Genomic DNA, 26,162 nt, shown 5'->3' on the forward strand with positions numbered 1-26,162 from the left:
AGGCTGAGAAAATGAAGGAATGATGGCTTTCCTGCCTCTCCTAGGTACTGAGATGCTGGGGAACACTTCTGATCCCCTTGTTCCCTTCTCTCTCCTTCTAGAATCCTTGCCCAGAGTCCAGTGCTGGCTTCTTCTCCCGCCTAACTTTCTGGTGGTTCACAAAGTAAGTTGGCTCTTGTTCTAGCTTAGACCTGAGGAGGGGGGAAAGGAAGTCCAGGAACCCCAGGAATTGACCTGACCTACCTCTCCCCCACACTGCCACCTCCAATGACTGGGTGGGCAGGCGAGTGTGGGAAAAGGTAGCTGTTTGGGCTGAGGGTTGAAGGCAGAGGCTGAGCCTGGCCCAGTCTAAGTTCCAGGCTACAGGCTATCCCTGTATCTGGCAAGGCCACAGGGACAGGAGCAGAGGGCCGAAAGGAGACCATAATTAGCTCCAACCTCTTCCACAAGCTTCCAGCTTGTCAGTCTCCTTGCCTGCCCCCTCAGAGAATCTTGAGCAGGATAATTGTGTCTGTGACCTGGGTGACAACTCATTAACTACCTGCACCTGAGGCTGGCCTGAATCCCTCCTGCCTTGTCCACACTCAGGCCCAGTCAGTGTGGATTTCATGGCCAGGGCCCTTAGACAGGTAGAGCATCTGGGGACACACAGGAGAGAGGCTGAGAGAAGTGCAAGTTAAGAGAGAGAACCTGCTCATCGTGAGAATGTCTTTGGATGCTGCAGCCAAGGGGGGGTCTCCTCCGACCCGAGGCCCTAGAGATACCTCTCTAGGCTTCTGACCGTGTGTGAGGGATTCTTCCTCCCTCCTCCAGACTAGCCATCCTCGGCTACCGACGTCCCCTGGAGGAGCGCGACCTCTGGTCTCTGTCCGAGGAGGACTGCTCTCACAAGGTAGTACAACGGCTGCTGGAAGCATGGCAGAAGCAGAAGAACCAGGTGTCAGGGTGAGCGAGACCTCCTTGGGCCCTCAGGGCCCTAGCCTCACTTCTTAATACCCTGGCCCTCCACACTCCCCAGTTGCTCAAAGACCTGAGAAGATCGCGTAGGCAAGAGTGGGAAGATCAGCAAGCATCGGGAAGTCTCGATGATGCAGGTGGGAGCGAGGCCTGGGTGGGACCTGTCCTCCGTGGTTCAGCTGAGGACAAGCTGATGCCGACACTCTGATGCCTGGTGTGCCAGGCACAGCCCTAAGCATATAAAGTACCTCATTCCCTTTCTCAGCGGCTCAAGAGTATTCACTTTATTGTTCCTTTGACTCAGAGAGGGGTACTGAAGCTTAGAGGTTTAATGACACAGCCAGGGTCTCCCCACTGATGTTGACAGGGCCATCATCCACACCCGGCTGGCCCAGGGGCCCTAATCAGATCTTTGCTCTACTGTGCCTTATTTGAATCAGAAATTGCAGGGGTTTTCCTAGGGAGGGTAGGGCCAGCCCTCTCAATCCTGCCTCTCTTGTCTGGAGGCAGGCCTGAATGAGAGAGCCGGAGGCTTAGGGCCTTAGAGCTGGCAGCCTCTTATCCACCACCCACGGCCAAGCCCTTTTCCCTCTTGCACATAACCCAGGGTTTAGAAGTCAGAGCTTGGTCATCCCAGAGCCACTGGCATATTAGGTGTTGGTGGAACAAGGACAGGGCTTGGCCAGAAGTGTGGTAGCTTCCCTGCCTTGGGGCTCTTGGAGAGGCCCAGCTGTACCCCTTCACTGTTCCCGGATACCACCTCTATCCCCTCCCTGTTCAGCTTCTCAAAGACTAAGCCTTCTATCCTACCTTCCCTGATCTCTTCAGTCTCAATGTCTTTACTGAAGCCAGCTCTGGGAGGCAGGAAGAGACCACAGACAACCCAGAACTGGGTCCACAGAGCTCACTTCAGCAAGCAACCCCTGGGTCCTGGAGGCAGTCATCTGGGGGAATGATGTTGTCTATCCCCCTTCCAGTATGATGTTGTCTATCCCCCTTCCAGTTCTGAAAGCCAAGAAAAAAAGCTGTCACCTCCTCCTCCTCCTCCTCCTCCTCCTCCTCCTCCTCCTCCTCCTCCTCCCTCTCTTACCTGTCTAGCCTAGTCTCCTGGAACCAACAACACATTCTCACCCACTTTTTATTCCCCAAATAGGCCCCAGGCTGCAACAGATGAACAAAAGGTCCCAAGTGAAGATGACGTCCTACTGAGGGCCCAGCCCAAATCCAAGAAGCTCTCCTTTCTGTGGGCGTTGGTGAGAACCTTCACCTCCAGCTTGCTCATGGGTGCCTGCTTCAAGCTGATCCAGGACCTGCTTTCCTTCATCAACCCGCAACTGCTCAGGTCCCACCACATTTCCTCTTGCTGCAGCCCTTTCATGGGAGGAGGGATGGCTAGCCGCCCCAGACCGGGAACTGAAGAGGCTTTCTCTGCTTTGTGGGTGACCCTTGGCCAGCCAGCATTGCCTTTGCAACTCACTTTCCCAGTCCCATTCCCCATATATCTGCAGATGCCATTTGCTTGTCAGGAGAAGCACCTCCTTTAACCTTGTTCTGGAGTCCTCTGGTACCCATATCTCCTTTTTTGACAAATGTGAAGGCAAATGCTCAGGTGAAGCACACAGCTGGTAAAACAAGACAGATGTTAGTCCAGGGTTCTGAAGTCCAGCTATAGAGCTCTTTCCGCTTCCGACGGCCTCTGCCATCTGTCACGGGAGAGGTTTGGACTAGAGGGAGTGCTCATGTGACGGGGTGAAATGCAGAGCTGCACCCTGAATTGTTTTCCCACTTTGTGCACATGCATCAACTCAACAAACATTCATGGAGCACCACTAGCAACCTCCACCAGGTTTGCAGATAAATGAGAGGCCTAAGGTCTCATGGGAGAAGCCAGAGGAAATTCAGGAAGAATACTGTGGAGTGCCTGGGAGGCCAGGAAGTCAGCCTGCTCAGTCAGAGAACAGTGTGCCCGCTCAAGAGGTTATCTTTGAAGAAATAAGTAAATGAAGGAGGAGGGGAGGTGCCACCAGTTGAGTCACAAAGGGCTGAGGCAGCATGACTCGGGAGTTGCAGCTTAGGACAGCTGGAGAAAGCTACCCAAGGGTGGGGTTGGGATGGGGCGAGAGAAAGCCAGGGAGAGGCATCTTGTTTAAGTTTCAGAAGGCTAGTGCTGCCCCAGTGTGGGAGGAGGAGGGCAAGGTGTAGGTAGGCCAAGTGGGTCAAAGGGCAGCAGAAGCCGGGAGGCAGGGGAGGATTCAGGAGCTACGCTATCAAGTGGCCTGTGCCATCGAGGGACCATGGACCTTTCCCTAATTGATGAGTTCACAATGAGAAAGAGGCTTAGCACAGGGCTAGGTCCTGGCTAGGTGGTCCCTCTAAGAGGAAATGCCTTTAGTGGAAATCCAGGGTCCCATGTCTGGGACTCAGCTCACCTAGACAGTCTGCAAGAGGGAGGAGTCCTCAGCAGATCCTCAGCAGTCCTGACAGACAAGGTGACAAACAAGGGGAGGACTCACAAGATGAGCACAAGAGAGTGCTTCTGGGGGGCAAGGAAGGCTTCCAGTACACAAAATGAACCAGCCAACTCCTTCCTGGGAAGGCAGCATGAAGTCGGTTAGCAGCTTTGCAAAGACTGGGACCTGGGGCAGAGGGGGAAGACCCCAGAGCATCGGAGAGTGTCTGCCATGAAATCAAAGTCTCAAAGTGCGCTGCAAAGACACCTGTACAGTTTACGGTGATATTCTGACAAGTTGTTACCATGTGGGCAACTTGAAACAATAGAAAATTATTCCTCCCCTTCTGCCCCACTGTTCAAAATCAAGATGTGTTGACAGGATTGGTGGTGGGGTTTTGTTTGTTTGTTTGGTTTGGTTTGGTTTGGTTTTATTTTGACATGATCTCACTATATAGCACTGCCTAGTCTGGAACTCTCTCTGTCAGACCAGGCTGGCCTCAAACCCACAAGAGCTCTACCCCTCTGCCTCCTGTGTGATGGGATTAAAACCGTGCAGCCTGCACCCAGATCTGCTCTTTTGTTTTTTGAGATTGAATCTTGCCGTGGGTCACAGACTAGCCTTGATTGACAGTCCTCTTGCTTCAGTCTTTTGAGTGCTGGGACTCAGACACATGTCTCCACGCTCTGATTCAGACTGGTTTTCATCAAAGACGCTGAGTGAGCTCTCTCCTGATCCTGTCTTGTAGCTTTGGCGGTTGTCAGCAGTCCCTGGTGTTCCCTGACATGACATTTTATCACTCAGATTTCTGCCTCCATCACACACCTCCCCCTACCCCTGTGTGTGTACTTGTGAAAATCTTCCACTCTTCTGATAAACAATCACACCAGCAAGGCCTCGTCTTAACTGATTATAGCTACAAAGATTCTACCCCTATGTGAAGGCACATTCATAGGTACCACAGGGTCAAGACAGTTCAGCCCCCAGGGGAATGGCAGGCTTGACTCCGCTGGTGGCTAGAAAGCTCCAGGAGGTCAAGAGGAGGTTTGTTCTATGACATGATGAGTCTTGCTCGTGTCGGTAAGTGAAGGCACAGAGCTGCCAGAAGGAGACAGTATTGAATATCATGCAACAATGGGATCCAATCTTCCTGTTGGATCTTCCCCAACAGGAAGACAAGATAGGGTTTGGAGAGCCAGAAGAACAACTCCTCTTCCAAGACAGGAGCGAAGGATGAGCTTGGGGAAGCTTGGAAGCTTTGGGGCATCAGGGAATTCTCAATGGCCAATTAAGTGGGAAGACAGGGAGCCGCTGAGAGTGGCAAGGAGTGGGGACAAGGCTGGGAGGTAAGAGAAGGAAGGTGAAGAGAGCCACAGGAGAGGTGGTCAAGGGTCCCAGCAAACAGATGGCAAGCAGATGGCACTGGGGACCAAGGGCTGGGAGGATTTGTGGAGTGAAAGTCCACGTGGCCCTGCGGTGGGTTCTAGAACCCCCGGCAGCCCAGGAGAATGGTAAGAAGATCTAGCCGGTGGAAACGCGCCTCTTGTGCCTGCCGTGACATACCGGGAGGCGAGGACAAGCAAAGCAAAGCAGGCGATATGGGCTGCTGCATGGGAGACAGGCTGTGAAGAGCATGCCAGCCTCATACCTGGTCTTCTCCTGGCAGCATACTCATCAGGTTTATTTCTGACCCCACGGCCCCAACCTGGTGGGGCTTCCTGCTGGCCGGGCTGATGTTCATGAGCTCCATGATGCAGATATTGATCCTACACCAGTATTTCCACTGCATCTTTGTGATGGCCTTGAGGGTACGGACTGCCATCATAGGCGTCATCTACAGGAAGGTTAGCCAGAGAGTGGGACACGCACTGGGAGAGGTCACTTATTCTGGTCTGGTTGGGAGAAGCTCATGGGCCTGGTCCACCCCTGCACTGTTCATTCGTAGGCTCTGGTCATCACCAACTCAGCCAAACGTAAGTCCACTGTGGGAGAAATGGTCAACCTCATGTCAGTGGATGCCCAGCGTTTCATGGATGTGTCCCCCTTCATCAACCTGCTGTGGTCTGTACCCTTGCAAGTCATCCTGGCAATATACTTCCTCTGGCAGGTAACTCCTAAACTTTGACCTTTGTCCCTTCCTTTGACTATAGCTATCTCTGCTGAGAAATGAGCTGTGTAATGCCCATAAGACATTTCTCCTAAGTACCGAGGAAACCTGGTCACTCAATCTTCCTACCCTAGGCTGCAATTTATTCCCCAAAAGCCAGGGTCAGGAGGTTCTTGAAGGCAGGGTGGGTGTGGATATAGCTATCATTCCTGGTCTGTTTATATTATCTTTCCTCCTTCTTCACCACCATCTTCTCCACCATGCCTTCTCTTTTCGTACTTTTTCACCTTTTTTGCAGTACTGGGATTGAACCCACTCTGCCACTGACCCCTGTGCCGTTTGAATTTTTATTTCAAGATGGGGTCTTGCTAAGTTGCTCAGAGTGATCTTGAAATCACTGAGTAGCCCAGGCAGGCCTCAAACCATCTAAGTAATAGAACCCCAGACCTGTTCCAGCATGACTAATTTGGACATCCCTCTCTCCATGTGTCACTGGCCATCCCTAGTCATCATCTGATAGCTAGCTGCTTCTGTTGACATGGTTGTATCTTTCTGTGTCCTTGCCCGGCTGGTGTCTTTTGACTCCTGCCCGCCATATTTCAAGTCAGCCAGTCTCTATTGAGCTCTATCTGAAGACCTTGGTTATCTCTAAGTTCTTACCTTAAGTTATCTATAAGGGTATTACCTGGCCCTCCATTTGTCTGTGCCTCTTCAGATCCTGGGACCATCAGCCCTGGCTGGAGTGGCAGTCATAATCTTGCTAATACCACTCAATGGAGCTGTGTCCATAAAGATGCGGACCTACCAGGTGGGTGATGCTAAAGGTCCCTGCTTTAGCTGGTAACACCAGCTGGGGGGTAGCATTGGGAGCCAGTGTTCACCTCCTACTCTCAGGGATTCTCCATTCTCCGTACTGAATGTGAACAGCCATAGTCCATTGTTCAAACCTCACCTCAGTCCCCATCACTGTAGTGACTGTCCTATTTTACAGTAGAGAGACCAACGCCCAGAGTAATTGTGGCAGTCCAGAGGCGGGTAGAGCAGGGACTCAAATGTGTACCCACTTTATGGTGATGAGTGTTGGTAACAGTGAATTATCCATCTGCAAATGATTACTGAAGTCTTCAGCAGCTTCCTCTACACACAGGATAAATGAGCTGAGACTGTTGTCTTAGTCATACTTCTATTGCTGTAAAGAGACACTATGACCATGGCAGCTCTTATAAAATAAAGCATTTAATTGGAGGCTTGCTAACAATTTCAGAGGTTTAGTCCATTATCACCATGGTAGGAAGCCGGCAGCAGACATGGCAAGCACGGTGATGGAAAGGTAGCTGAGAGTTACATCCTCATCCAAAGGGAGAGGAGAGAGAGAGACACCTCAAAGCCCACTCCAAGTGGCATACTTCCTCTCACAAGGCCACACCTCCTAATCCTTCTAATCCTTTCAAATAGAGCCACTCCCTGGTGACTAAGCTTTCAAATATATGAGTCTATGGGAACCATTCTCATTCAAATCACCACAACCACCCTCCAGGCGCCCTTGAACCTTTTGTGTCTCTATTGTTATTCCCTGTGGAATGACCACATTCCAGATGTGTTGGCTTTGCCAAACTCTACATACCTCTGGGACACTGCATGTACTATTCTGTCTTCCTTACTCTCCTTGCCTCTTTAACACCTTCTGTTTCTTTACCTCTCAGCATACACGTCACTTCCTTCAGTGAGCCACCTTGATTATCCCAGTGTAGTTCCCCTACCCTGACAGTTTATCCCCTTACTGCATTTTATTCTTTCTCTTTAGAGCACACACAATGGCTTATAATTAAGCATCTATCATCTCTGATTGATTTGAGATAGGGTCTGTTTATGTAGTCCTGGCATTCACTCTGTAGGCCAGGCTGACCTTGAGTTTACAGAGATCCACCTGCCTCTACCTCCCAAGTTCTGGGATTAAAGAACCCCACCACCATGCCCAACATGGCATCCTTCTTGTCTGCCTCTGCCATGAGACTGTCAGCTTTATGCTGACCAGGGTCTCACCTGAATAGCTCACCTTGATATCTTTCATCTGGCACATGGCTTGGCACACAGGCACTCGGCAAACAAGAGCTGAGTGAACAAATCACTGTGCTGTGCCAGGATCGATTAGGATCTGCGTGAACAGAAAAACAGTTCCTACCCCCTGGGAGGCTCATGGTCTGACCGGGGTCACTGTGTGAGGAGGTGGGGATTGGAATGAAAGGCAAAAGCAAAGAATGCTGCCTGCTAAGGTGGCGACGCTGAGGATGGGGCTGCCCTTCTGAGCCAGAGGACACGGGCTGTGTGGGGACAGGCGTCTGGGCATTTGAGGTGGGATGGGGAGGCATGTCGAGCAACGTGTCATGGCTCTAGTGGATGAGATGGTCTGGAAAGTGTGGGCCCAGTGGGGTAGGAGGTCTGGGGGAGGGAGAGGGCTTGTGACGGTTCCTTTCTACACAGGTTCAGCAAATGAAGTTCAAGGACTCTCGCATCAAGCTGATGAGCGAGATTCTGAATGGCATCAAAGTGCTGAAGCTGTATGCTTGGGAGCCCAGCTTCTTGGGGCAGGTAGAAGGCATCAGGCAGGGAGAGCTTCAGCTGCTGCGCAAGGGTGCCTACCTGCAGGCTATCTCCACCTTCATCTGGGTCTGCACCCCCTTTCTGGTGAGGCTCCCCTCAGGCGTGGGGTTCCTGGCAGTTGGTCGGCCAGCCCAGGTCTTGGGGACTCCCTGGGTCTTAACAGACTCCACCATACCACCTAATTCCACTGCTACCCAGGTAACCCTGGTTACCCTCGGAGTGTACGTGTGTGTGGATGAGAACAACGTGTTGGATGCTGAGAAGGCCTTTGTGTCTGTGTCTTTGTTCAACATCTTAAAGAACCCTCTCAACATGCTGCCTCAGTTAATCAGTGGCCTGACCCAGGTAACTCAGGACAAGCAGGGGATCTGCTGGACTTAGGATATGTGGGCATATATGTTGGGCAAAGTTGACTTAGGATTAATGGATAATCGGTTGGGGAGAGGGCGTCAGGAAAAGCTGTGAAGGTTAAGTGGGTGGTTTAGAGTCTGAATTTCTGACGAAGCCTCCTTTGAGAGCAAACTGGACCTTCTCTTCAGGCAGTGGGAGCCATGCAAGATTTGGTTCGGGGTGGGGGGGCATCATTAGTGAGTAGGTCCTCAGGAGACCCTGCGTAACCCCAGAAGTTGGGGACCCATGGAGCACTGGTAAGATTAACCCACGCCCTCCTGCAGGCCAGTGTGTCTCTGAAACGGATCCAGGATTTCCTGAACCAAGATGAACTTGACCCCCAGTGTGTGGAAAGAAAGACCATCTCCCCAGGTCCCAACACCCTTACTCCAGGGCAGTCCTGCTCCAAGCTTTCTAAGATTCCTCCTGTGACCTGCCTTCTTCTTGAACTCTACAGTCCCACTGTTAATCAGTTTCTCTCCTTTATCTCTCCCCCAGGGCTCCTCATACTCCTCCCTCTGCCCTTGCTCCAGGGATCCTGTCTCTTGCCCAGGCTCCTCCCATGCCTCCCCTCCACCTTCCAATGTCCTAGGCTTGCTGACTCTATGCACTTTGGTCCTCCTAGGCTATGCTATCACTATAAACAATGGCACCTTCACCTGGGCCCAGGACCTGCCGCCTACCCTGTACAGGTACCCATCATCTTCCGTCACTCACTTGCCAGCTATCCGAAGCAGACAGAGATCAGACCAAGTGTAGCCTCCTCTCTCCTGGTTTCTGTCTTTGACAGGGACTGCAAGGAGAACTTGCTTAGCCAATGTGGTGTCAGGGAGGGAGGAGGGCTTGGGTCTGCACATGGAAGGCTTGGATCAAACCCAAGCCCTGCCGCTGACCTCCCGCTCCCTCCTTGCTCCTAGACTAAACATTCAAATCCCGAAGGGGGCACTGGTGGCTGTGGTGGGGCCCGTGGGCTGTGGGAAGTCCTCCCTGGTGTCTGCTTTGCTCGGAGAGATGGAGAAGCTGGAGGGCACAGTGTCTGTGAAGGTGAGACGGGGAGGGTCTCCTGGAAAGGCGTGAAGTCTGGCCAGCCTGGGGCAACCCCTCAGGCACCTTCTCCCTTCTCCATTGGCCAGGGCTCTGTGGCCTATGTGCCTCAGCAGGCGTGGATCCAGAACTGCACGCTTCAGGAAAATGTGCTGTTTGGCCAACCCATGAACCCCAAGCGCTACCAACAGGCTCTGGAGACGTGTGCCCTACTAGCTGACCTAGACGTGCTTCCTGGCGGGGACCAGACAGAGATTGGCGAGAAGGTGGAGTCAACTTTTCAACCCTGAGGGGCCGGTTCATGAGGCTACTAGCCAGACCCCAAGCTCAGATTCTCTCACTCACTCATTCACATATTCATGTATCATTCTGCCCAGATCTGTGCCAGGCACTGGGGAAACATCTTTATTCCAGGGTAGACAACCGGTGAACAGATAAGGACTACAGAATGTCCTGAGGTCATGGCAAAGGTCTACGCAGGACAGAAAAAGGGCAGGAGTCAGGAGTAAAGGATCTGTATAAAAACAAGCGTCACTTGCGAGTTGAGTCTTAATGACTGAGAAAGAGGAGCTCATCATTGAGTGATTCATCCACCAGGTTTTTTTTCAAGCATTTACTATATGGCAGGGAATATTATGTGGTGGTGAATGCACCAGGATAAAAATCTGCTTCTATATAACTTACATTCTAGCAGAGGAAAGAAAATCAATAAGCAAGATAAGCAATAAATATTATATATTATTATATAAAAATATATACTATATCTAATAATTATATATTTATATTGTATTTATTTATTTATATATTGTATATAATATACTACATAAGATTATATATTATGTAGATAACTCTAAAGGAGGGAGATAAAGCAGCTCAGGAATATAAGAATCTGGGCCAGGCTGTTTTGGTAGGGAGGTTTCTCACCGAGAAACAGAAACCTGAACAGAAGAACAGTCCTGCACAGGGCCGTGGAGGCCTGGCTATCTAGATATCTAGTCTGGAGTCATTGAAAGAACAGAGCGTTCAAAGCATCAGGCAAATGTGTGGCTGGCCTTAGCCCAAGGAGGAGAGCAACGTGGTTGAAGGGTCAGGAGAAGAAAGGGAAGCAAAGGGGAGTTATCAGACAGCCAGGACATTTAGAGCCAGGCAGGCCATTGGAAGACTCCAGTTCTACCCAGAGTGGTAGGAGGCCCTTGGAGAGTGAGCCTAGGCGCAGTGGTCACAGATGGGCATCTGGCACACTTTGAATGGCCCTGAGTGTCTTGGAACTCACTCTGTAGACCAGGCTGGCCTTTGAACTTTCAGAGAGCAAGCCTCTGCCTCCCAAGTGCTGGGATAAAAGGCGTGTACCTGGTTTGATTAGGACCTTGAAATTATAAAGCACGGAGCCCTGCTTTATAATTTTTGTTTTTCTTTTGGGGGGGCTTGATTTTTTTTTGATGTTGTTTGTTTTTTGTTTCCGTTTTTGTTTTTGAGACAGGGTTTCTCTGTGTAACAGCCCTGGCCATCCTGGAACTCTCTTTGTAGACCAGGCTGGCCTCAAACGCACAGAGACTTGCCTGCTTCTGCCTCCTGAGTGCTGGGATTGAAGGTGTGTGCCACCACCCCAGGTGTGGGCTTGCTTTTTATTACATGAATTTGTGGGCGATGTGCGTGGGAGAACATACAGGGGCTACAGGGTCTGTGTGGAGGCCATTTTCTCCTTTTGCTTTTGGGTACCAGGACTCAAACTCAGATCCTCAGACTTGGTGGCAAGCACCTTTCTCTGGTGAGCTATCTTGCCATCCCTTGGTTTTATTTTTAAAGTATTTCATTTTTTTTAAAATGTACCACCTTCACGATCTTTTCACGCCCAGTTCAGTCACGTTATGTACGTGTTCCATATTATGTAATACTTGTTAGAACCTGGTCGTTCCAAATGCCACTCAGACCTTATTGTCTGTCCTTATTGAACAGCTCTCGATTTCTCCCCCTCCCTCCCCCAAACCTCTGGCACTGGCCACTTTGTCTTTCAGAATCTGGCTAGCCTAGGCACCAGTGTAAATGGAGTCTCAGGATACGTGCCTTTTTGTGTCCAGCTGATCTCAGTTGGCATAATGTCCTCAGAGTTCAGCCCTGTTGTAGCCTGTGTCAGTATTTCCTTTCTTCGAAAGCTAAATAACATTCCAGTCTATGGATGGACTACCTGTTGTTTTCGCCTTCGTCTAGTTGAACACTGGCATTGGGCTGGGCAGCCAACTAGACAGTGTGCTTGAATAGGCTCATCTTCCCCCAGAGGATTCTAAGAGCCAACACACCCTCTTCTGAGGACTATAGCTTTGCGTGGGCTCCAATTTTGTGGAAATAGCCAAGGATCCTATGAAATACAGATTCAGAGCTTTGCCTTGCTGAGTGACAATGGGTAGGCTGTCTCAGAACTCCTTCCATCTCCTACCACACCTCACCCACCTTCTCCTCCTCCCTGTAGGGCATCAACCTATCCGGAGGCCAGCGGCAACGAGTGAGTTTGGCCCGAGCCGTTTATAGTAATGCCAGCATTTTTTTGCTCGATGACCCACTGTCAGCTGTGGACTCTCATGTGGCTAAACATATTTTCGACCAAGTGATTGGACCAGAAGGTGTACTGGCAGGCAAGGTGAGGTCACAGGAAGCTGGGAGCAAAGATGTGGACATGTGTGAGATGTGGTCCTGGAAGAGAACAAATGGGAGGCTGAGGGGGTTGGGTAAGACTCCGAGACTAGGAAGCAGGATATGGTCAAGGCCAACTCACAGGGACGCACATTTCAGGATGCCAAGTGAGCTCTGGCTGGCATGGGGTAAGCCTCGGATATGCCCAGCCCATGACTCCTCATGTTTACCCCCAAGGCTCTGTATCCATGTTTGGGGTATGCCTAAGGGTGCTGCAGCTCAGGGCCTCCTGCCTTCTCCACAGACTCGGGTGCTGGTCACCCATGGCATCAGCTTCCTGCCCCAGATGGACTTCATCATTGTGCTTGCTGACGGACAGGTGTCTGAGATGGGCCACTACTCGGCCCTCCTGAAGCATGATGGCTCATTTGCCAACTTCCTCCGGAACTATGCACTGGATGAAGACCAGGAGGACCATGAAGGTGGCCAAAAATTAATACCCAACACGTATCATCTCCCAGCACCCACCTCTTCTGGGGTTTCTAAGTGTCTCTGGACTGACCTAGGATGGTGCTCAGGACCTAGCTCTGGGAAACCGGAGTCGTGTGTGTGATAAGTGAACAGTTTGCACTCAGATCCTACATCCTCCCCGCTAACTGGGGGAGGCCTCATCAGCAGAGCGGGTCTCAGGGTCTGTGTTCCCCTTTGCTAAAAGGACACATGAGCTCAGACCCAGAGTATATAGTAAAACTGTTCCATGCTTGAATTGTCCAGTAAGTTGGTAAATCATTTAGTTACCAACAAGAATTGTTGATAATTACTCTGACTTGGGATGCTTTCAGATAGCAGACGAACAAAAAGCCTCTCTCATCGTGACGCCCGAGGCAATGTCTGAGCTCACAAAAGGCTCCCCACTTTGCTGCCCAGTCAGAGCTCCCTCCCTTGACACTCCAAGTTAGCTCTCTGGCCTTCAGTTGGGCTCCCCTGCCTGATGCCCTGTATATAGCCAGCCTGCATGAGCGTTTCCTGGAGTGTTATGCCCCTTGATAAGTTCAGAACACACATCCCTTCCTTAGGCCTCTTAGTGCCTGGTGGTACCATGAGCTACCCATGATTACTACCATTAGCCACGTGTGCCTAAGGCCCTGCTGCCATCAAGGAAGTAGGATTTAAGGTCAACCAGACTGACTTCAGAGCCCAAGTCTTCAGCCTATTGACTCCCCTTCTCTACAGTCTCCAAAGGGAAGACGTGTGTGTGTGTGTGTGTGTGTGTGTGTGTGTGTTGCCTAAACCCATTTCCTTCCAGCTCTCCTTCAAACCCTCTCCTCGACCCCTGCTTGTCCATCCAGACCTCCCACTGGCGTGGAGGATAGCGTCTGGAGGGCCGCAGCAGGAGCAGTCAGCCTCTGTGTCTTTCCTTCCCTGCTTCTAGCCTTGCAAATCGTAGATGAGGAGGTGCTCCTGGTGGAAGACACGCTCAGCACCCACACAGACCTGACGGACAACGAGCCAGCCATCTATGAGGTCCGAAAGAAGTTCATGAGGTGAATTACCAAGAGCTCTCAAGGCCCCGGAAGGCTACTCCAGGGTCGCCAATCCCTGGCAGGCAGAATGCAAGCGGACGCCGTCTGAGGCACTCACACATCCTTGGGGGGAGGGTGTCAGTGGTCCCCTGCCTGGGGATGACCTGTTGCCTCCACAGACAGATGAGCTCCTTGTCTTCAGAAGGGGAGGGCCAGAACCGGCCTGTGCTCAAGAGACATACGAGTCTATCGGAGAAGGAGCCACAGGTGACAAAGACTAAGGAGACCGGTGCGTTGATCAAAGAGGAGGTGGCAGAGACAGGCAACGTGAGTACGGTTTTGCGTGGGCTGTGGATGCTCATCAGGTCCCCGCCCCCGGGGCTCATGGAGATGAGCTGCTTTTTTTTAACAGGTGAAGCTGAGCGTGTACTGGGATTATGCCAAGTCTGTGGGGCTCTGCACCACGGCAGCTATCTGCCTCCTGTACGCTGGCCAGAGTGCGGCTTCTATTGGAGCCAGTGTGTGGCTCAGTGCCTGGACCAATGACGCGGTGGCACAAGGCCGGCAGAACAACACCTCCACGAGGCTAGGCGTCTACGCTGCCTTAGGGCTTCTGCAAGGTGAACACACTGGGATGCCCAAAACGGGTTCCCTCGTCCTTTCCTCTCCTCTCCCCAAACCACAAAACCGTATCCCTGTCTCAGAGCCTCCATAACGCCACCTGGCCATCCCCTGTCTCCTCCCGCCCTTCTCTCCTGGCTTCCTCCTCTGAGGAAGACTCATTCTCTGCCCCTCCCACTAAGGACTCCTGGTGATGCTGTCAGCCTTCACCATGGTGGTCGGCGCCATCCAGGCTGCCCGCCTGCTGCACGCAGCTCTGCTGGACAACAAGATTCGTTCGCCCCAGTCCTTCTTCGACACCACGCCGTCGGGCCGCATCCTCAACCGCTTCTCTAAGGACATCTACGTCATCGATGAGGTTCTGGCCCCCACCATCCTCATGCTGTTCAACTCCTTCTTCTCGTCCATCTCCATCCTCGTGGTCATCATCGCCACCACGCCGATCTTCATTGTGGTCGCCCTGCCGCTGGCTGTTCTCTATGGCTTTGTACAGGTGTGGACGGGCGGGGTGCCGAAGCTCGTGGGGCAGGCGGAGCTCGAGAGTGGGCGGGGAGTGTGATGGTCCCGTGTAGGCCAGGCCCCTCTGTAGGCTAGGGTGTGCCTGGATCGGATCAGGGGCTGCAGTCGATTGCACCCCTTCCTTAAAACACACGAATCTAACCTGTAAGATAGACCCTTAGCACCTATTTCGTACAGATGACGTGAGGATGAGATGTGTGTTCATAAAATGGCAGCCATGTCTGTGTGTGCGTATGTATGTATATATGTGGAGGTCAGAGGTCAAGGTCGAGTGTCTTCCTCGGTCACCCTCCTTGCCTTGGATCATTGGATGCAGCTGGGCTGGTGCCTAGCGAGCTTGCCCCTGTCCTCCCCAGTGCCGGGGTTGGAGGTGTTCACTGCCATGCCTAGGTTTTTATGTGTGTGCGTGCTGGGGAATCTCCCTTCAGGTCTTCAAGCTTGTGTGAGATGCAGTCTACTGAGTGACCTTTCTCCTCAGGCTCTACACCGACTGGGAGGCCCGGTCCTTTGTATGCACTCTTTGACCTATCTGTGTCATCTGGGTTGCTCAGTGTTGATCGACAGCTCACTGTAAGGGCTTGTGCTGGTTGGGATATTTCTCTTCAGGGAGGCCATCAGTTCCCAGAAGGGGCTGGAAGTGCAGCTTCCAGGGAAAGATCCTCCTGTATACCCGGCCTGTGCAGGCCTTCCTATCCTGGGGCCTGCAGAATGCAGGCTGGAACACGAAGGCAGAGCCATAGTTTTGTGGGATTGACCCTTAAACAACTAGGAAGGTAGTTGTCTTTGTTTTTCAGGGAAAAAATAAAAAGAGACAGGAAAAAAAAATTTTTTTTTTGCAAAGTCACGTATCTAGGGTCTTTAAGCAGGACAAGAAATTTTGGGAGGCTAAACAAGATGGTGTCAATGGTCTGCAAAAGATGATGAGACAGGAGGGCATAGGGAATCAGGGAGAGCTTCATGGAAGAGGTGGCCTGGCTGACTGAGCAAAGCTGATCAGAGTGCAAGTATATAACTTAACGCCTAGAATCTGCTCTCCAAGGGACCATGGGAAGAGACATCAAGGTCTTGTGGGAGGGGAAGGCCAGCAGGAGGAATTTGTTTGGAGGACAGGCGGGGCTGACTGGAGTTCTCTCCCCTCGCCCCCCATCAGCGTTTCTATGTGGCCACATCACGGCAGCTGAAGCGGCTGGAATCCATCAGCCGCTCACCCATCTTCTCCCACTTCTCGGAGACGGTGACGGGCACCAGTGTCATCCGGGCCTATGGCCGAATGCAGGACTTCAAGGTCCTCAGTGATACGAAGGTGGACAACAACCAGAAGAGCTGCTATCCCTACATAGCCTCCAACCGGTCAGGCGCCTCCCTTTCCCCTCCAGGTGCCCACGGGCTCTCTGTGGTTCTGGGTGGGCTCCCTGCCCTTGCTCACTTCCTCCTTCTTTGGTCCCTACCAGGTGGCTGGGTGTCAACGTGGAGTTCCTGGGGAACTGCGTGGTGCTCTTTGCTGCCCTGTTCGCAGTGATTGGGAAAAACAGCTTGAATCCAGGCCTCGTGGGGCTTTCCGTGTCCTATGCCCTACAGGTGAGGTGGGGTCGGGGACTGTAGGCAGGGCCACCACGGGGGTGGGGGATGGTAGGGTGGGGTGTGGGGATAAGGTGGGGGTGAGGGGTGGGGGGTGGGGGTAGGGTGGGGCTAGGGGGTAGGGTGGGAGTGGGGGGGTAGAGGACAGAGGACGCCGGGGGCTCACAAGCATCTGCTGAGTAACCTCCTGTGCTCCACAAGCAGATCAGCCCCAGCTGGGTTCTCTCAGCTGGAGACACTGCCAACAAGGGACTGTGACATAGGCTGGGGAGGTCTTCCAGGCAGGAAGAAGAAAGTGCAAAACAGAGGCATGGAGACGTAGTTCATTGGTAGAACACTTGCCTAGCAAGTACAAGGCCCTAGGTTCAAACCCAGGAAAGAAGGGAGGGAAGAAGGGAGAGAGGGAGGGAGAAAGGAACCAAGAGCTTGGTGGAATCTTCATCTTCCTGAGGTGCTAGAGAAATGATCCAAACAGAACAGAATGGTCCAAACAGAACTGCCATGTCTGGGAAGATGTAGGTCAACCTGACTGAGGTCTGAACACAGGACAAACAGGGCCAGACTACATGATGGGGGGCGTGCCTTCAGGGAAACTATAGCCAGCTCTGTGCATCCTGGGTTTCTTCACTGAAGACTTGGCCACCTGCAGATAGAAAAGCGCTTGAAAGGGGCTACGAGCGATGGTGCACGCCTGGCTTCCTAGCACTTAGGAGGAAACTGAGGCAGGAGGATGGTTGTGAATTCAGTGCCAGACTGGCCTACGTAGTGAGACCCTTTCTCAAAGCTAAACAAAATAAAAACCTCCCTCCCCCCCCCAAAAAAAAAAATCTGAAAAAATTCCAGAAGCTTCTACGGAAGAAAAAAAAGCAGAAAACAAAACCCAGCAAGACGACTTCACGGTGTCTCTGAATACATGTAATTGAAGTGACATGTAGGCATTGTGTTAGGTACCCTAAGTAAGCTAGAGACCGTCCACAGCATACAGGAGGATGTGAGTGGGTTTCATGTGAATAACAAGCAATTTTATGGGAAGGGCTTGAACATCTGGGGATATAGGTATGTTCCGGGTTCTCAGAACCAATGCCCCATGGAGGTGGAGGAATAAGGGATGACTGACTGTAAGGAGATCAGGTGACTGGAGTCTGGGAGTGGAAAGAGTTATACAACCTGCAAATGGGATTTTTCTAAAGCAAATCACATTGTGGAGGCCTCAGGTGGCTCAGATCTGAATGCATTGGTAAACAAAAAGTGATGCCGACAGGCCCGTCTGCTCAAACCTTACTGTGCATGTGACTCATTTGGAGATCTTGTTAAAATGTTCATTCTCATTCACAAGGTTCAGTTCTGAGCCCAAGCATGGATTCTGCATTTCTGTCAAGGCTTCTGGGACTAGCCACGCTGACATATTCTGGGAGAGCATGTTAGGAATGGAGAGTGTTGGAGCTACCGACTCACCCACTGCATTTTGACAGGATGCTCTGAGAAGTGTAATACATATTAAGTTTTGAGAAGCACAGAGTGAGACTGTCCTTCACTAAGTCTGCATTGTCACAGCCTGAGGCACAGCTGTGATTAAAAACATAGTCTGCACGCACTTAGATGGGATGGGATTCCACTGATCAAGAAATAAAGGCTTAAAGAAATAAAGAAATGATGAGTCGGTGCACACCTTTAGTCCCAGCGCTCTAGAGACAGAGGCAGGTAGATCTCTGAGTTCAAGATCAGCCTGGTCTACACAGTGAAACCCTGCCGTGAGAAAAAACAAGAAGGAAGGAAGGAAGGAAGGAAGGAAGGAAGGAAGGAAGGAAGGAAGGAAGGAAGAAAGGAAAATCATTGCTGAGCTCCTCCCATAACCCAGTTTCTTTGTTCAGGTGACTTTGGCTTTGAATTGGATGATACGGATGATATCTGACTTGGAGTCGAATATCATAGCCGTGGAGAGAGTCAAGGAGTACTCCAAGACTGAGACTGAGGTGAGTTCCAAGATGAGCCCTGCAGTGGAGGGTACCCTGGATTCCCTGAGGAAGGGATGCTTGCTGGCCTATCATCACAGTGTTTCAAAGCTAGCAGCTGTTTAAGTGCATCCATCCATCCATCCATCCATCCATCCATCCATCCATCCATCTCTCAGAGTGTCATGCTAGGTGTAGAGGGCTCACAGCTGAGCAAGAAATTCTGAGCCAGTGGGATGGCAAGGCTCTGGGGCTACACACAGGGCAGGTAGGGGAGAGAGTCAGGGGACGGGCAAGTTTGGACAGATGAGATGAAGTAGGGGCGGGGCAGGGAAAAGATGAGCATTCTAGCCGAAGAGGCTGGCCACAGGAACAGAGCTGGCGTGCTCCTTTTTTGGGAGAAAGGAATTGTTCTCTCCTAGGTGGGTACAGGTTTTTCTCCGAAGAGGTCATTTCAAAGCTCTTCATGCCCAGAAGCTGTGCCGTCTGCAGGCTCTTAGTGTCAAGCAGACTCTTTTCAGCCCCTGACCGTGTGCTCCTGGCTCACAGTACCCCGCCTCTGAGATAGCCATGCTCTGATCTGCCTTTGCTCCTCCAGCCATCAGCTCTTGTCTTTTTCACCTTCTCTATGTAGCCTAGATTCTGCCTATGCTCCCCCAGGTGATGCTCTCAACCCATCCCTATCCGAGCCCACCTGTGCCCATCATACCTGCACAGAAGAGCTCATGTGTAGCTGGAGAACAAAATCGCTAATACTCCTTCCAGTTCATAACCGCCCTCGGCCGCTGGTGTCCCTGCTTCACTTCCCAAGAAGTATGCGCTCCCGCTTGCTTTCAAAAAGGCCCCTTGGGAGCGTTCTCTGGCCTCAAGCTAAGTCTCTTCTCTGTGCTCAGCCCTCCACTTTGCCTGGCTCTTCCATGAGGAAAACAGGTTAAAGATGTGAACGCCATTCTCCTTCAGCTCTTTAGTCCTGCCTGGGTATCTCCCGCCCCTTTCCTTTCTCTTTGAGCTGATGTCTTCCCTTCTCTATTCAAAGTCCAGCCCCTCTGATTCCATCGGATCATATAGGTGCTGGAGGGTATGGCTTCCTCAGTCACACCTTCTGTCTTGCTCCCTCTGTTGGATGATTCTCATCTATGTTCATCTTCCATTCCAGACACTAACAGCCCCGCCCCCTTCCCCTGCATCACACTGCCTCACTTCTCAGTTCTCCATTGTCATGAAGTCCATTTTTAGCTGGTCTACACACGTCCTACTTCTTCCTTATCCTGGGCCTTGCCTGCCTTAGCCTGCTTTCCAGGAAAACAGCTCCAGTCTGAGACCGAGTCAGCATCAATTGAATTGTTCTCGCCTGAGTCTCAACATCAGCTTTATCCAGATGAAACCACCCACTCTTCCTCGGGACTCAGGGCTTGGGTCTGTCGGTGGACCTTCACTGAACTACCACCCACTTACTTGTTCCCTGTCCCAAAACAACCTAGCTTCCATGCTACCTGCCCTCAGCATACACCCGGTTCCCGAGATATCCACGTCTCTGTCTCTCTCTGCATCCACAGTTGCTTTATCCCAAATGAGGCTGCTCTCAGCACTCACGTCCGATTCTGCCTCTGGCATGTCTCCAGGATGCTATATGTATAAGCTGCTGTTGCTGGTTCTGCTGCTTCCAGCCGCACCCCCTTAACCTTCCCCAACCCCTATTTTCCCTCCTCCTTTCTCTCCCTCCCTGTTCCTTCTTCTCCCTTCCCCCTTCCTCTCCTCATCTTCCTTTTTCCTCTTTTCTCCGGTACAGGGGCTGGAAACCAGGACATCATATATCCCTTGGGTATTTGAGACAGTCTTGCTATTTAGCTCAAACTCAGAATCCTACTTCTATCTCCATCAGGTTGTCATTCCTCATGTGTGCCACTGTGTTCAGCTCCCTCTGCTGCCTCCATTGTTGACTCTCTGGCTTCCCTTCCCAGAAGCAAGGCTGGCTTCATGGCTGTGCAGCCTGAGGTCACACAGGTTTCCATTCTTGGAAGGGCCCCACGCTTAGCAGGGCTTCATGCTGGTTCAGCATTCTGCTATTGTCACTCGGCATTCTTAATAAGTTTTGAACAATGGGCCCTGAGGTTTCTTCTTGTTTTTTACAATGGGATTCTCAAGTGACATAGCTGGTTCTGCCTTAAAGTTCCCATTATCTTTCCTCCAGCCAGCCCATTCTCTTTGCAATAGCCAGTGAGACCCTTTAAAAATCCCCTGGGAACAGGGCGTGGTGGTGCATGCCCTTTAATCCCAGCACTAGGGAGGCAGAGGCAGGTGGATCTCTGTGTGTTCAAGGCTAGCATGATCAGCTAGTGTGTGACTAGCATGCACGCAGAGTCCTGGATCCTGGCTCTAACACCAAACAAACCCCGTGTGACAGCTCGCGCCTACAATCCCAGCACTTGGGAGGTAATTCAGAGCCCCTGTCCCTGTCCTGCAGAACACAAACAGCAAACCCCATCCCTCTGTCTGTCCTGCACTTCCTCCCGATAACCACCCACCTTGTCTCCTCAGCAACTTCAGATTACTGCTCTCATTATCTTCTAGGAAGCCTTCTTGAATAACGCATAGAACAGCAACCCCAAACTCTTCTGGGCCCGAGTCCTCATCGCTTGATTCACTGTATCAACTTGCTTATGTATAGATCACCTGTCCCTGTGTATGCTGGAACGAAAGCCTCCCAGAACGAGAACTTTGTCCCATTGGTGGCACTTAGTAATAAAAGATGAATGAAGATGGGGGGGGGCGCAGTGCAGGCAGGGAGAGAACTCCAGAGACACGTGATACGTGGCAGGGATAGGAGTTTTTGGAGTAGCACTCGGGGCAATGAAATGAAAGAGGAAAGGCCGGAGGTGTGGCCCAGTGGTAGCATGTTTGCCTGGCATATGTGAGGCCCAGGGTAGTGGGGGGGGGGGGGCTCGAAAGGTATAACCTTGATGAGAACATGAGAACCCAACTGTCTCCTGCTAGGCTCCCTGGGTGATTGAGGGCAACCGTGCTCCAGAAGGCTGGCCCACCCACGGGGAGGTGGAGTTCCGGAACTACTCTGTGCGGTACCGCCCGGGCCTTGAGTTGGTGCTGAAGAACCTGACTCTGCGTATGCAGGGTGGGGAGAAGGTACCTGTGCCCGGGGCCATTGCCACAGCCCTTGTGGGGAGAACCTGGGTGCTCTGACTGGCCATTGCTGGAAACCTGGCGGTACCCCCGACAGCCCTTCCCATGCCCACAGGTCGGCATCGTGGGCCGTACTGGGGCCGGCAAGTCTTCCATGACTCTCTGCCTCTTCCGAATCCTGGAGGCCGCGGAGGGCGAGATCCGCATTGACGGGCTCAACGTGGCACACATCGGCCTCCATGACCTGCGCTCTCAGCTCACCATCATCCCTCAGGTGGGTGGCTGCCGAGCCTCGTCCTCCTTCCACCCCCGCCCCACCCCTATCTCTGAAACTTCAGGAACTTAAGAACTGGGCCTCGGGGCCTGGTTGGGGAGATGCCTCCATTGCCTGGAGAAGAGCCACCACGTAGGTACAGACCTGGAAGGGCAGACACCTTGGCCAATCAGGAGTGCCCTTGGCTCCTGGGCTAGCAAATGGGAAGGACCGCAGGCCCCGCCCAGCTGAGCAAGATTGACATGTTTTGTCTTCCCCTCCTGGTTGCAGAGCGCCAATGGCACATCCTTTGCTGGCTCCTTAGGGTGTTTTTTTTTTTTTTTTTTTTTTTTTTTTTTATGCTGAGTAGACACTTCAGAGGCAGATTAGTGGCACTGGCTTCAGCAGGGGACTTAGCCAAGCTGAGGTTTATCACTCCCCAGCAGACAGTTTTTATCACCCTGGTAAAGTCCCCCTTCCGGAGGACTGGGGACCGAGCGGAGAGCTGCTTCGGGAATTGCTTCTCTTCCTCACACGACTTGGAGACGGACCCCTTGCAGGGTCTAACTTACTCCTCTCTGATCTTGTGTCTTCAGGAGCCCATCCTGTTCTCGGGGACCCTGCGCATGAACCTAGACCCCTTTGGCCGTTACTCGGAGGACGACATCTGGAGGGCCCTGGAGCTGTCCCATCTGCATACCTTTGTGAGCAGCCAGCCCGCCGGCCTGGATTTCCAATGCGCTGAGGGTGGGGATAATCTCAGGTAGGACCCCCCCCCCCCCCCCGGGGACCTTGTGGGTAGTGGAGAGAATCCAGATCCACAGAGGCATGCACACCTCAGCCGGAGTTGCACGGGGATGTTATTTTGTGTGGGGTATATTCTCAACAGGCATGGGGGCGCCTCCTGGCAGACTTCAAACAAACTCAGAGAGGCCAAGGGCTTAGCCAAAGTTGCACAGCTGAGAGGAGGCATGTCTGGGATTTGAACCAGCTCTGATCCTCCCCTAAGTTGACCCCAGCGACATTCGGATGCAACAATCCCACTTTTGCTGGAATCTTCTGGGCTCTAGGGGTCAAGAGTCCTAGATTTTCTTTTGTATTTCATTTGAGCTTGTTTTGTTTCTGGTGGCAGATGCTGGGCAAGCCCTTTATTGCTAAGCCATATTCCAAGAATAGCTGTGGGAATTGGAGGAAGTTGCTTAACCATTCTGTGTCCCTTTTACGTTCACTGTAAATAATAGTTTACAGTGAGAATAATAGTTTATGCCAGCTTGCATTGTACTCCCTGATAACAAGATAATATGAGAGCTGGAGAGATGACCCAGCAGTTAGGAGCACTGGCTGCTCTCCTGGAGGACCCGGGTTCAATTCCCAGCAGCCACGTGGCAGCCGACAATTGGCTATAACTCATATTCTAGTGAATCTAACCTCCTCTTCTGGCTTTGGTAGACAATACACGCATGTAGTACATAGATAATACATGCAGGCAAAATACCCATTAAATAAAGTAATAAATAAAATAAGTATATATAATGCAAGCCGCATATTTATATGTTTTTCTGGTAGCCACATTAGTGGGCAGTATAGTTGTCTTAGTTATGGTTTCTATTGCTGTGAAGCGACTCCATGACCACAGCAACTCTTATAAAAGAAAGCGTTTAAATGGATTACAGTTTTAGAGGTTTAGTCCGTTATCATCATGGCGGGAAGCATGGCAGTGTACGGGCAGGCATGGTGCTGGAGGAGCCCAGAGTTCTACACCTTGATCCACAGACAGCAGAAGGAAGTCTGCCCTCCACACTGGGCATAGCTTGAGCATAAATGACCTCAAAGCCCGCCCACACAGTGACACACTTTCTCCCACAAGGCCACACCTCCTAACAGTGCCAATCTCCCTGGGCCAAGCATTTAAACACATGAATCTATGGCGGCCTCACCCCCTCAAACCACCAACAGTGATACCCCTCCTCAAGAGAGGCATGGGCCTGTGAAGTGACTCAGTGGAGAAAAGGGCTTTCCACACAGACATGGTGACCTGAGTTCAATCCCTGAAAGCCGCGTAAAGGTAAAAGAGGATATACCACCTACACAGAACTCTACAAAGTCATCGCCCGCCCCTCCCCACCCCCCACTTCGCCTCCACACTTGCACACACACACACACACACACAAAACACACACACAAGTGCACGCAAGGCATATAGTCACACAGACACACAAACGTACACATAAATAAAAATTCATCTTTTAAAAAGTTAATTTACAGCGCTGGATAGATAACTCAGCGGTTAAGAGCACTGTCTGCTCTGAACCCAAGTTCAATTCCCAGCAACCACATGGTGGCTCACAACCATCTATACTCTCTACTGCCCTCTTCTGGCATGCAGGTGTACATGCAGATTGAACAAAGGTTTTTTTTTTGTTTGTTTGTTTTAGTTAATTTACTTAACTCTTTTCGAGACAATCTCACGAAGAAGTTCAGACTAGCCTAGAACTCAGGGGAATCCTTCTGCTTCAGCTCCCTGAGTACCAGAATTATAGTTGTATACCACCATACCCAGCAGAATAAATATTTAAAAAATTTTAGGTATTTGTTCAATGATACTCATGTGTAGGGCAACCTGCAGGAGCCGGTTCTTCCTCCTGAGATGTAGGTTGGGGATTTCAAATTCAGATCATCAGGCTCAGTAGCACGTGCCTTTACCCACTGAACCGCCTAACTCATAACTTCTCAGCATGCCCATCGCTGTGACCCTTTAATACAATCCCTCATGCTGTAGTGACCCCAATCACAAAATTATCTCTGCTTTTAGTCATGTTTATGTATGTATGTATGTGCATGTGACGGCCAGGGCCTTTGGAGACGAGACGTGTCAGGTCCCGTGGAGCTGAAGTGACAGGTGTTCGTGAACCGCCTGATGTGTGTTCATAGGAACCCTTGGGTCCCCCGGAAGAATCAACGAGCGCCCTTAACCACTGAGCCATCTCTCCAGCCCCACAAAGTGGTTTTTGTTGCTGCTTCATAACTGCAGTTTTGCTCCTGTTGTAAATCATAATGTAAATACTTGATAGGCAGAAGATCTGATACCTGATCCCCCCAAAGGGGTCACAACCCACAGGTTGAGAACCACTGACCTAACTAAACAGGCCCTGGAATAAATCCTAATAGCGTATTTTATTCAGTCCCATCTTTGTTCACATTCAATGTGTCATTAACATAAAAGCTATTAGGTGGCATGTTCCTCTCCTCCCAGACCTCTGGGCTACATAATTATTTCTCATCTCAACAACAACAGCAGCAACAAGAAGGAAGTTGTTATGGATATTTTGCTTTTTTTTTTCTTCCACAGAAGAATCCTGTGTGTGTTTTCCATTTTCTTTTTTGTGTTTTGTTTTCCTGTGTTTTGTTATTGTTGCTTTTTGGTTTTTTTGTAGTAGCCATAGCCCTGCTAGGTAGACCAGGCTAGACTAGAACTCACTGAGAGATCACTTCTGCCTCTGGCCTCTGGCCTCTGGCCTCTGGCCTCTGTCTCTGCCTCCTGAAGTGAGATACCACACCTGGCTGTATTTCCCACTTTCAACACAGCTCTGTCCAGAGTAGCTACAATTCAAGTCTGAAAGAGCCAGATGTGGCCAGTCAGTGGTTACACTTTGAAGGGAGCAGTCCTGGGTCGGTTCCGCTCCTGTGAGGTGTCAGCGAGTTCTCGCCCCTTTCTGCCCTCTCTTCTTTTCTCACTCTTTCCTTTGGGTGCTGGGGTCGAACCCAGGATCTTGTACATGCTCACTCTACCGTGACCTACTTTCCTAACCAGCTTCTTTTCCTCTCTCTACTCAACACATACTCATGTTTCAAAACTTGAAACAAACAAAAGGTCACATCTGCCCCGTTGCTTTTTTTTTTTTTTTCAGTATTCAAAGAACTTTGGCCTCCACCATCTCATTTAATCTTTACTGTTGCCCCATTGGCCCGAAATAGAAATGGAATTATTTACCCAAAACTCCATGGCCAGCCAGAGGCGGGGCAAGGAACTCGGGGAAGTGTGGGATTTTGTCCTCCTCACTTTCCTTGCTTCATCACGAGGCTTCCTCAAATGGAAAACATGTGGTTCGGGCCTAATGTCACGCACCTGCAATCTCAACTTACATGAGATTCCATGAGGCAAGAGAATTAAAAGTTCAAGACGAGCCCTGGCTGGAGCTGGAGCTCTTGCTTAGTGAATGTGAGGTCTGGGTTCAATTCGAAGTGCAGCACCTCCTCTCCCCCACCCCAAAACCCTGTAAGGGTAGAAGTGTAGCTTGAATTGGCTTTTACTTACATAACCACACGGGGCATGGCTGGTGGCAGTATAGGCCCTCCAATCCCTGTCTCTACAGTTTTTAGCTGTCTGCTGGTCCCCAGCAC

General features: G+C 51.2%; 1 protein-coding gene across 5 annotated transcripts in view; it reads left to right on the forward strand.

Moving 5' to 3' along the window:
* Positions 1-26,162, forward strand: part of Abcc3 (ATP binding cassette subfamily C member 3) — a 47,742-nt gene that overhangs the window by 17,857 nt on the left and 3,723 nt on the right. For 2 of the 5 annotated variants that reach the window (XM_021643128.2, XM_060386942.1), the window contains 24 exons: positions 102-163; positions 814-945; positions 2,111-2,299; positions 5,074-5,251; positions 5,353-5,514; positions 6,230-6,322; positions 7,996-8,199; positions 8,314-8,460; positions 8,790-8,877; positions 9,131-9,197; positions 9,423-9,549; positions 9,639-9,815; positions 12,017-12,184; positions 12,482-12,659; positions 13,610-13,721; positions 13,880-14,027; positions 14,113-14,320; positions 14,504-14,814; positions 15,991-16,190; positions 16,292-16,418; positions 18,290-18,391; positions 21,365-21,511; positions 21,624-21,782; positions 22,358-22,524. In XM_021643128.2, the coding sequence (XP_021498803.1) occupies positions 102-163; positions 814-945; positions 2,111-2,299; positions 5,074-5,251; positions 5,353-5,514; positions 6,230-6,322; positions 7,996-8,199; positions 8,314-8,460; positions 8,790-8,877; positions 9,131-9,197; positions 9,423-9,549; positions 9,639-9,815; positions 12,017-12,184; positions 12,482-12,659; positions 13,610-13,721; positions 13,880-14,027; positions 14,113-14,320; positions 14,504-14,814; positions 15,991-16,190; positions 16,292-16,418; positions 18,290-18,391; positions 21,365-21,511; positions 21,624-21,782; positions 22,358-22,524 (3,653 nt within the window). Of the gene's footprint in view, positions 1-101; positions 164-813; positions 946-2,110; positions 2,300-5,073; positions 5,252-5,352; positions 5,515-6,229; positions 6,323-7,995; positions 8,200-8,313; positions 8,461-8,789; positions 8,878-9,130; positions 9,198-9,422; positions 9,550-9,638; positions 9,816-11,029; positions 11,141-12,016; positions 12,185-12,481; positions 12,660-13,609; positions 13,722-13,879; positions 14,028-14,112; positions 14,321-14,503; positions 14,815-15,318; positions 15,411-15,990; positions 16,191-16,291; positions 16,419-18,289; positions 18,392-21,364; positions 21,512-21,623; positions 21,783-22,357; positions 22,525-26,162 lie in introns of those variants that run through there. The other 3 variants (XM_060386943.1, XR_009592832.1, XM_060386944.1) reach the window with 3 other exon arrangements.

The sequence above is a fragment of the Meriones unguiculatus genome, chromosome 7 (genome assembly GCF_030254825.1).
Source record: "Meriones unguiculatus strain TT.TT164.6M chromosome 7, Bangor_MerUng_6.1, whole genome shotgun sequence".
Classification (NCBI taxonomy): domain Eukaryota; kingdom Metazoa; phylum Chordata; class Mammalia; order Rodentia; family Muridae; genus Meriones; species Meriones unguiculatus.